This window comes from Nuphar pumila, chromosome 5 (genome assembly GCF_984573655.1).
Source record: "Nuphar pumila chromosome 5, dmNupPumi1.hap1.1, whole genome shotgun sequence".
NCBI classification, from domain to species: domain Eukaryota; kingdom Viridiplantae; phylum Streptophyta; class Magnoliopsida; order Nymphaeales; family Nymphaeaceae; genus Nuphar; species Nuphar pumila.
This window is the reverse complement of record NC_143253.1, coordinates 26,177,787-26,189,826: the sequence shown is the minus strand read 5'-3', so window position 1 is coordinate 26,189,826 and position 12,040 is coordinate 26,177,787. Positions and strand designations below refer to the sequence as shown.

The 12,040-nt window shown below is 38.8% G+C and overlaps 1 protein-coding gene across 1 annotated transcript; it reads left to right on the top strand.

The window, feature by feature from the left end:
• The first annotated feature begins 10,870 nt into the window (after positions 1-10,870).
• LOC149837184 (protein VAPYRIN-LIKE-like) lies at positions 10,871-11,785 on the top strand. The gene has a single exon (XM_090007985.1). It carries the CDS (start codon positions 10,871-10,873, stop codon positions 11,783-11,785), a length of 915 nt encoding a protein of 304 aa, XP_089864111.1.
• The last annotated feature ends 255 nt before the right edge of the window (positions 11,786-12,040 follow it).

Sequence of the window (12,040 nt, the reverse complement as noted above, 5' to 3'; positions counted from 1 at the left end):
TTTATGTATGTCAAATAAATAGAAGAAAGCATACTCTATACATATTACTCTCATAAATGGAATAAGGCTCACCTCCTATGTCACACCGATACTCCATTTTGACTCTCGTTCTGTATCCCTTTATAAGTAAATCATATAGGAAACTTGATAAAAATGGCCGTATCCCAATATCCTCCCATGTCCATGTGACATAGCTTACTTCAAGCTTAGGTAGCCCTTTGTCGAGCACAACGATATTGAGACCAGAAGAAATACCGATGAAGGCATTACTCTCTCTCTCTCTTCCTCTCTCTCTCTATATATACATATATATATATTGAATAGTAACAAACAGTGTTGTGAGAGGCGTACGCCTCAGTACTTGAAGTGTACGCCTCACAGGCGAGGCGCACCCTCAGTACCTGAAGCATTCTGGAATTGCTTTGAATACATAATTATCTAAAATAATTTCAGTTTGGATTGCCCTCGCTATGATTTCAACTAAATGTTTGATGCAAGTTTCAATAGCATTAATAGCTCCCGATTAATTGCATGGTGGTAAACCACTAAAAATCTTGCATTAGTATAACTAACTTAAATTTACATATACCTGTTGGCTGTATATAAGTAAGAGATGTGCGCAAAAGTGCATTGCTGAAAAACTATAGTTTCATGATAGTTCTATTGCATGTATGCATTTGATATGTCCAAGAAAAAAATATTTATATGCATCACTAAGATTTTTTTTTTGTTTAGGGCTTGATGGAAACAAATTCAAGGTTATAATTTTAAAAAATTGGGAGCTATTTATTTTTCAAGTCCTTCAAAAACCTTATATTTACTAAATCAATCATCAAACAAACTCATATATGTATATTTATATTAAAAAACTATTTACCAATGCTATTTTATTAATATTATATATTTTATTATTTTGATCATGAAGCTTCAATGCCTTGAGGCTTACGCCTCGCTTCATAACATGCTCAATGCCTCATCGCATTTAACAACCTTGCTAACAAAGGTACCGAACTAATGAACTAGAAATCATAAGCACAAGTTGTATCAACTCAATCTAACCACATAGATGTGTTCAACATGGTTTGTTTGTTAAGGATCAAGCCTTGGGTCCTTCTTTTTCTGATGCAAAAATGCAATCATTTGAGTTATGCAATTTTGGCACATCCTGGCCATTGATTTTTAGACTCCATTAAAAAGCTAATTACTTGTCATATTACATTATTCAAAACAATTTTCCTACTACACAAACCATGTAGGTCATTGGGATTTGAATTTGCAACGTCCCAACACAAGGTTAAGTGCACTAACTGCTCCTGACAGATAACCCTCATTACATACCATCCCCACTCCCAATAAAGCCTAAGTTGCCAGACAAATCAAATACTGACTCTCAACTGGCAACTTTCTCCATTTTGTGCACCATGTTCCCACTTCCAACCAGTCAGGCAGGAATGTGTAGAATGCATTAATTCAGCAAGACATAAGATAAGACACGAGGACACAGATTTTTTTTTAATCAATAAAATTTTTTAATAAAAAATGCATTTTACTGAATAATATTTTAAAATGCTAAAATTACGGTTGTACATGTCCCGCTCATGTCACCAAGGACACGCACACAAAATGGTCTGTCCCTGTGACAGGCTGGGAAATTAATAACTGGTAGAGTCGTCGTTAAAAGTTTCTTCCCATGACATATCAAGATAATGTGTTAACCACCAACAGGGGCTCCTCTTGTTTGGCAAGAGCAGTTAGTGCCTTCATCTTGTGTTGGGACGTTGCAAGTTCGAACCTCAAATGGTATGGTTGTATAACTGGTAGGGGGTCTGCCTAACCTCAGCTTTATTTGTCAAAAAAAATAATGTGTAATACTCGGAAAAGCATTTTTTTTCATCACCATGCTACATTAGAGGTGGGTTACAAAGATGTTAAAACAATACCAAGGTGTAGAAAAAGCAAAAAGAAAAACGTGCAGCCAAGGAATTCCCCAAGTTAGTACATTTTGGAATGCAGAATGTGTTTTCAGTTTGGTTTTGCTTATAAGGACGGATTGAAATTTGCACTAGGGTATGCATTGGGATCCAGATCAAATCCTAACCATTTATACTTTCCATATGTAAAATACATGTTTTCAACCTAGTATTACCAGACCAGTTGGATCCAATTAGGTTTAATCCAAATTCAAGACTTTTCCAGCATTGACGTTAGACTTGTAACAAACCATCACAAAAAGGTTTGGATCGGGCATACCGGATCCAAGATCCAGTCAAAGTTATAGTTGAAAATTAAATAATCTGCTTTGAAATAAGAGTGAATCTTGATCTAGAATTTAATCAAAAGATTCAGTTAAACTAAAAATGAATTACAGTGAATGCGAATTAGGTATGGTATAAAGACAAAATAAATCAAAAAAAATTATAGGAACCCAGGGGTGGTCGAAGAGTAAAATAACTATTTTGCCCTCGGTAAGCCCAATTAGCAAACAAGATATAACTTTGTACCCCGATATCGGATTCGAGTGATTTTTAGATCCTCGGATTCTTCTTGTCGAGTAAGATCCATTAGCAGAAAATTTGATGACAAACTCTAAAAGAACAGAGTCAGAGTTTGGCATTAAAGCCTAGGGGTATTTTCATAATTTTTTACCAAGATGAGACTTTAAATGATGATACATGATTTTGTCGATTTCATATTAGAACTTGCGAGAAAACTAAGGGTATTCTTTAGATTTAGAATTTAAGCATTCCAAGTAAGTGAACATCTATAAATTTCTCCTTAGTTAAATAAAATACATGCTAGCTAGTTTAGGCATCTTTCAATATAATTTCATGTGTTTTAAGTATGCTAGTTTTATTTTATTTTGAATAGAATGACTATTTAGCATGCTTAGAAATCCATAATCTTGATGTTTAGTATGATGCTTAAATAGGATGATACATATTACGTTTTTCTTGATTTATGATATGATTTAAATTATGAATGTATCTGGTGTGGAGATAATTATGACATTACTGCATGTAAAAGATTGATGTACGATTTTGAGAAATGAGTGTAGAGTTTCAGGATAGGTTTTGTCCTGAGAATGTCACACGCCTGGGAGAGGCATTATAAGTGTGATGATTTACTGAGTTGAGTTTGTTGTGGGTTGTTATCCTTAAATATATAACATGTGAATATGTATTAAAAGTAGTTATTGGACATACATTGATGATTGCATAATGCATTAACTTTAAGAAATAAAAGTTAAAAGAATGATGTACATAACAATACATAGCATGTTAAAGAACTCTACTAGGTGAGGCATGGTCAAGGGCATTATTGAAGGTGTGTACCTTGGGATTTGCTTAGAAATTCTTATGTGACCCTCAGGGATTAAAACATTGTCCACTAGATACATATAGGATGTAACATAGGCCACAAAACCTTGAGAGCAGATATAGCTTCTTGACACCTTGGGGACAGGTATAGCTCCCTGAGTACCTTGGGGGAAAGTATAGCCGCCCGAGCTTATCGGCTAGCTACCGATGAGCACTTTGTGGCTCCCGGCTTGCAACCGACGATCAACTACAACACTTGTGTCCATAGTCTAGGCCAGTTTGGACTATATTGTTATGAGTGGTTCATATGTCTAGCTAACATCGTAGACTCTGAGTTATCTATACGGAGTGTTACGCCTAATGAAGCTATTTTCAGAATAGTTGATTAGAGTATAATATGAATGTTTAGTTTGAGAATGATGATAGCGATATAGTAAAGCGGGTAAAATCTATAAATAACATGTGATTAGTTAGCAAACTAAACTAAGATTAAGAGCTTAGAGCTCACTACAATTATAACGGTCGTGTCTAATTTATAAATAGAAACTTACTGAGTTGTAGACTCATCCCCTCTCTTGGTTACAACTGTAGGTTTAGAGACTGCTAGCAACAGAAGGAATTAACCGTGGACTTATGACTCAACTGCCATCAGACTTTATCATACTTGAAGTATTATTCAGTTTATATTTTATATTTATTCTTCTTATATACTTATGACTTTATTTGGATGGTAATAGTTATTATTAATGAATGCATGAACCTTTAATTCAGTTATTATGAAAAAAAAAGTTTTGACCATGGTTTTGAGGTTATTTTGATAATTTTCCTCTGAGAACTGACGTCCACAAATATGGGCTCGAGAGACCCCGGTTTCGGTTGTTATAATTGGTATTAGAGCTAGGTTTTAGGAAAAATTCAGATTTTAAAAAAAGAAATATTATGAAAAATGAATATCATGGATTGAGGATTATCAAGATTATAAGGTCTTATAAGAAGAAGAATTTGCATCATCCAAGTGAATCAATGGCAACGAGTTATAGGAAAGTCCACACAGTTGATTATATCCTGAATTTATTGAATGTTTCATGTTAGCAAGTATGGATGCTAACAATAGTAATAGCAACATGAGCGACCGAAGAGGTGATAGTTGTATAAGGAGGCGAAGGTATCTTGAAGTCATTCACACAGACCAAATGGTTGTTGTCCTTTTGCTTTTTGTAACAGTCATGATGGACGTGACTAGGGAAATCGTGAGTATGACACCTCCCACTCCTCCCCCAGCTCTAGTCGTGATTGTAATCAATGAGCAGGGGCAAGGATTCGAGGAGGAAGGGGTAGCACCACCCTTTGGGGGATTGTCAGCGTCACGGGGATGTCCTCCCTATAGGTATGTCAGGAGAGGAACAATGAGAAACCATAGAGATAAGAGTACAACAGCGTGTTGTGCAAGTTGTGGTAGGCCCTGCTATAACCACTACGAACAGGGCCAAGCAACGTTACACCTACCAGTAGTGGGAGAAGAAGTTAGAAGTAGTACAAAACATCTTGTCATGAGGATGTTAGGAGGACAGTAGTGCAATAAGACAAGAACACTGTCGTCCTAGAAGAAAGACAAGTAAGCGGAGTGTTGTAGCCTCTTTGCGGCATGTCTCTAGGTAGAGGGCATATGAATAGGCATGCATACCTACGTACCTTTAGCAACACAACAACAGTAGCACATGTTAGGGTTCCTTTAGACTCTGAGGACGAGGAGGAACCCACATACACCCTAAGTATCCCTATCCCTTAAATGGTTTCTATGATGATCGTTGAGTGTTGTAATTAGCGAATAAAGGCCTGTTGTGGCCTAGTTGTTAGTAAGGATTCACGGGTTGTATTATGGAAAAACCCATGAAAATATTGCAAAAATGTCTTTTTAAATAAATAAATGAATTTGGTATGATGAATGTGTCTACTTGTGTAAATATGAATAAATAAACAAGTATAACTACTCATTAATACACTACTCATGTTGTAGCCTCTAAAGACTAGAAGGCTTGGGTGGCAACATCCAACTTGGTTGGAGACGCTGAGTACTGGTGGCGATCCATCAAAGATGCACTGGGTAATAGAAAGTTTGTTTCCTGGATCACTTTCAGGAACAAGTTCTACCGTCAGTTTTTTTCTAGGATTAAGAGAATATAAAAAGAAGAAGAATTCGAAAAGTTGAAATAAGGAAGTATGAGTGTGGCGGCCTACACCACCAAGTTTAATTCATTGTCCAAATTTACTAAGGCTTTACTATCTATAGACAAGCAGAAATGCAAGCTCTATAAGCTTGGACTAAAGCTTGAGATTCTAAGGATGGTGAGACCGTTGCAAATTCAGAAATTTGCCAAATTGGTGGAGATGGCATCTCGTTATGAGTTTTGGGATGCTCGGACCGCAAAGCTGAAGATAAAAGAAAAGCCAAAGCAAGTACAACAAGAACAGTCTAGTTCATCATCCCATAGTTTCTTTAAAAAAAAGAGGCAGGAAGGAAGTCGTAGGAGAAGCAACCATAAGCAGCAAGGAAAGAAGCTGGAACAACCGGAAGCCAAGAAGCCCTAGTACCAAGGACCACCTTCCAAAAGCAATAACAATTGTAGGACTTGCGGCTTCAAGCATGAAGGTCGATGTGATGAAAAGAATATTAAGTACTATAATTATAGATATATGAGACACATCGCGAGAAAGTGCCCCCAGCTCGTACAAGGAGATGGAGCAAAACCGAGAGATAACCCAGAGATAAACCAGCTACTTCAGGCCGAGTTTATGCGGCTACTTTCCAGGAAGCTCTGGCTAGTCCAGACGTGTGGTAGGTAGACTTTTGATTTCTGGTGTTGGTGCTCATGTTCTTTTTGACTTGGGTGCTACGCATAGATTCACTACCCCTACTTTTGTTGCGCTATTACCTATACACCTACATCTCTAGATATAGACTATCAAGTAGACACACCAATGGGAAATACCATTTGTTTAGATAAGGTTACCAAATGATGCATAGTACAATTCAAAGAATGTCTATTGCCGGTAGACCTCCTGATATTGAAATTTAAAGGAGTGGACGTTATCTTGGGTATGGATTTGTTATCTAACCATCATGGGATAATCAATTGTTGAAGAAAAAGTGTCAGTTTTTAACACCCCAAAGCCCCAATATTCACCTTTCAGGGTGTTAGAAAACTTGCAAAGCTGGTAATTATTTCAAGTCTTCAAGCCAACTATTACCTACAGAAGGGTTGTCTTGAATACTTAGCTTATATGAAGACAAAACTTAAGGATAACCTCTCAGTAGTAGAAGTAGATATTGTGCAAGAATTTGTAGATGTGTTCTCTGAAGAACTGTTAGGACTTCTACCAGATAGGGAAGTCAAGTTTCAGATCGATCTAACTCTTGACACGACATCCATCTCTATTCTAACATATAGGATGGGACCTGCAAAGCTCAAAGAACTCAAAGATCAATAACAGAAGCTATTGGCTATTGGATTTATCCAACCATCGATGTCACCTTGGGGTGCACCGATCTTATTCGTAAAAAAGGATGGATAACTGTGTATGTACATTGACTACAAAAAAATGAATATAGCGACAATAAAGAACAAGCATTCACTGATGAGGATAGACGATTTATTCGATCAACTATAAGGAGAATCCCACTTTTCTAGGTTGGATCTACATTTCGGATATCACCAGTTGAAACGTTGGGAGGAGGATGTGGCCAAGATAACTTTTTGCTTAAGATATGGGCTTTATGAATTCCTGGTCATGCCCTTTAGTCTGATGAATGTCCTAGCTACATTAATGGATTTAATGAATCAGATGTTCAGACCATTTTTTGGATAAGTTCATGGTGGTATTCGTGGATGATATTATCATCTATTCGGATAATAAGGAACAACATGCAGAACACTTGAGAATAGTTTTGCAAATACTTAAAGAACATAAGATATATGCTAAGTTCTATAAATGTGCATTTTGACTAGTTCAAGTTTCATTTTTTGGGACATACCATCAGTAAAGAGGGAGTGATGGTGGATCCAACAATAGTGAAAGTGGTGACTAATTGTTCTACACCCAAAAATGCCACAGAAATTAGGAGTTTCTTGGGTTTAGCTGAATATTATAGGCACATTGTTGAAAGATTTTCAATATTGGCAGCCCCAATGACCAAGCTGATAAAGAATAATGTAAAGTTCAAGTAGAACTGGAAGTGGGAGCAGAGTTTTCAAGAAATAAAGAAGCGATTAATCACTGCATCACTATTAATATTACCTTTTGGCACTGGCGGTTTTACCGCTTATAGTGATGTGTTGCATAAGGGATTGAGTTGTCTCCTAATGCAACATGGCAGGGTTATCGCATGTGCATCTCGACAATTAAAGATGCACAAGATGAATTACCCAACTCATGATCTAGAGTTTGCAACAATAGCATTTGAACTCAAAATTTGGCTACACTACTTGTATGGAAAACAATTTGAGGTTTATACTGTCCATCAAAGTCTAAAATATTTGTTCTCTCAGAAGAAATTGAATATGAGGCAAAGGAGATGGATTGAGCTACTCAAGGATTATGATTTTGAATTAAAGTATCATCCAGGGAAAGCCAGTGTGGTGGCTCATACACTTAGTTGAAAAACAGAGTCAGCCACAAGACTATCTGTGTCAAACCTGCTTGTCAACATTGTGGAGCAAAAAGCAGAACTGCAATGCCTACGACTACAAGAAAATCATGGATTTGCGATGAACGATATCCATCGCTAAACTGTTTAGCGACGGATTGGCGACAAATTAGTGATGGATAGCGCCCATCATAAATTTTTGGTCGCTAATTAGTGACAAAACTTATCTGTGATTACTTTCGTCGCTAATTTATGACAGATTAGAGATGGACATGATCTGTCGTTAGTTTGTTGCTAAATAAGCAACATAGATTTTGTTTTGCGATGGACATTATTTGTCGCTACTTTATCGCTAAATTTAAAAAAAAAAAAAAATTTGCTCCCTGTCGAGTGGTATTTCGGCAGCAATAAACTGAACTTGTACCACTCTCGACAGGCGTTGCTCAGGGTCTTAGACTCGAGCGGACCGGCTCGCCACTGCGAGGTCTTCTGCACAGAACCGACGTGCTCTTCGTTGTCGCCGTCCTCTGATATCAGTCCTGTTGTCCTCCGTGAAACTTTTGTCCAGCGGTCGCTCTGCCTCATCGTCGTTCTCTGATATTAGCCCTTCCGCTTTTTTGTTTCTCTTTTCCCTGCCACTTGGCCAGGGATGCCTTGATATACTTCATCGACGACGGTCAAGGAAATGGCCACCAGAAGAACCTTTGCAGCGGCAATGACCTCATCAACGATAGCGTCAACCCGACCGCAGCGAACTGCTTTGCGCCCTCCACGAAGAAGTCATCCGAACTTCGTCGCCCTCCACAAAAAAGTCAGTTTAAATCGAGCGATGGAGAGGTCGGTTTAAATTTTGAACGGGGAAAGAGGGAAAATTTCGCGCTCTAGATGGGTAGGTTTAAATAAAAAATTAGGGACGGATTTAGCGAGGGAATTTTTTTATCCCTAATCCATCGCTACTTAGTGACGGATTGGCGAGGGAAAAATTCTCTCGCTAAATCCGTCACTAAAATATTTTTCTTGTATTGAGAATTTGCGACAAAAAACTAGTGTCGCTAATATGTCACTATTTAGCGACAAATTAGCGATGAAAAAACTTTTCATCGCTAATTTCACAAATCATACGAATGTTAGCGACAGATAGTTTTCTCTAGCTAATCTATCACAAATTTATGACAAAAAAAAATCGTCGCAAAATTTCATCGCTAATTAACATTTTTCTTGTAGTGTACCAAGCCAATTGATGTTTGTCCAAACGACCGTATGGTATAAAATTTGAGACAAAATCAATGAGGAGCAAGCCTTAGATCAAGAATTAGAAGGAATAAGATCAACAATATCTATAGGTGAAAATTTATATTTTAAAGTGGATGACCAAGGTATTTTAAGATTTTGAGATCGAGTATGTATTCCTATGGATGAGAAACTTCGAAAACAACTTCTTGACAAAATACATTATTCTAGGTACTTCATTCATCCTGGTAGTACGAAGATGTATAGGGACTTGAAAGACAACTTCAAGTGGAATGGAATGAAGAAAGATGTTGCTAATTTTGTCAGTAGAAGCTTTGTACGCCAGCAAGTAAATATCATGCATCAGAGATCAGATGGACTCTAAAAACCGCTACCCATTTCAGTATGAAAGTGAGCGGATATAACAATGGATTTTGTCATAGGATTTTCTAAGATCAAGGAATGATTGAATACAATCTAGGTGATTGTCGATAGATTGACAAAGTCTACGCATTTTCTTGTGTGTAAGATAACGTGTTCCTTCAAGCAGTTGGCTCGTCTCTTTATTAGGGAGATAGTGAGATTGCATGGAGTGTCATACTTCATTGTATTCAACAGAGATTCTAAATTCACCTCCAAGTTTTGGCAAAACTTTCAAAAAGCAATAGGAACTCAATTGAAGATGAGCACAACCTTTCATCCTCTGACGGATGGACAGTCGAAAAGAACCATCCAAACACTGGAAGATATGTTACGAGCTTATGTACTAGAGTATCACGACTCATGTCACGAGATTCTACCATTAATGAAATTTACGTATAACAACTGTTTTCAGGCTAGTATTAATATGGATCCTTATGAAACTTTATACAAGAGACATTGTAGAACACCTTTGTGTTGCGACTAAGTAGGTGAAAAGAAGACCTTAGAGCCTGAATTGGTTTGACAAATGAAAGAGTAGATCAAATTCATCAGTGAAAGTCTCCTAACAACTTAGAATCATCAAAAAAATTATGCAAATAAGAGGCGACGTAAGTTGGAGTTTGAGAAAGGTGACCATATTTTTTTGAAGATATCATATTTTATAGGGGTAATGAGGTTCAAAAAAAAGGAAAAATTAAGTTCAAGATATATTGGACCCTTCAAAATTTTGAAAAGAATGAAATTTATAGCTTATCGGTTGGCATTACCTCAATCGCTATGCAGAATACACAATGTGTTTCATATATCCATGTTAAAAAAGTACATGTCATATCCTTCATGCATACTGAATATGGTAGAATTTGGATATCTAAAAAAAATTAAGTATTCATGAAGAACCAATCTCAATCTTGCAATTTAAAAAGCACAAACTAAGATTATTACAATAATCTTGGTGAGAGGAAAACAAATAAAACTATGTGAGCATAATTTCTTGAATTATTTCTGAATAAAATTAGAGAGGGCCTTGAGGGTCACACTGCCCAAGTTTAAGACGTTAGACTTTTTTAGGTTGCTGATGATTTCTTTTTTGTCTTTTGACCACTCGACACATTTAGGCTGGTGGGGTGTGTAGCGTAGAAAATTATGCTCCATGTTTCTCACCCTATTTTATTGTCCGTCGGCCCACGGATGATCGTTAAGTGAAGAAAAGGGAACAAAGATCAGTGAGAGAGGTGAGAGGGAGGCAAGGGTGAGGATGGATCGTCTGGTCTGCACGGACGTGAAGGAATTGGAGCTGTTGTTCAAGAGTGGGAAGCAAGGATGCTCCGCAAAATTCAGGGTGGAGAATCTGATGCACACCATGTCGGTAGCCATCAACATATCCACCACCAACCCTCCTGCCTTCACCATCAAGCCCTCTTCCCTCGCCATCATCTCTCCCCTCTCCTCCGCCTACTTCTCCATCTCCACCACCAACCACTACGACGACCGCCCTCCCCTGAGCTTCCCGCAGGACAAGCTTTCTATAAGGAGCTTCATTCTCCCCACAAGCAAGGTCGAGGAGGAGCAACTCCACTCCAACTTCTCAGAGCCCGGCACCTGCGTCTACAAAGATGCCACCCTCCCCATCTGCTTCACCGGGGAAGACACCGCCCGTGCCATCATCTCTGGCGGAGCCGGAGGCGCCCCCATCCTACTCGCCAAGGTCGTCTCCGTCTACACCCCTTCTCAGATGTCCGACCTCCTCCACTCCGCCGCCCGAATCAGGAAGCCGGAATTCATCTTCGCCCTCGTCACCGCCGGCGCCAACATCAATTGTAGGGACGCCCGTGGATTATCCCCTCTCTACGTAGCCGTGAAATCTGGCGATGCCACATCCGTTACGACTCTCCTTTCCGCCGGTGCAGCCATAAATCCCGCCGTCGATCATCTCCTCCACTCAGCGGGCTCACTCACCTGGCTTGACGTGCTCACTGTGTTTGTGGATTCTGTCCGTGTTCGTGGATTCCGGTCTGATGGACGCCCTTTGCCTCGGGGACAAGCTGCTCATGGCGGCAGAGCGGGAGGGGAACGTGCATGGGATGATGGAGTACGTGTTGTAGGGGGCGTCGGTGGACGGGATGGATCAGAACGGATGGACACCCATGCACAGGGCGGCCTTCAAAGGTAGCGTGGACAACATCGAGTTCTTGTTGGATTCGAAAGCTCGGATACGGTTGAGAATAACTCATCTCCACCCCCCTTCTCCACTGTCAAAACCATTATTCTCATCCCTCAAGACAGAGTTTCCAAATACCTGTAGGGTAGGAGGTATTAATTAAACTTTTTTTTCGACAAAGAAAGTTGGGTACCAGTTATACAACAACAACAAGGGTCTGAAAGGTACGCGCTGACCGTTTGGTTTCTCTTGTTCCTTGAATCATGC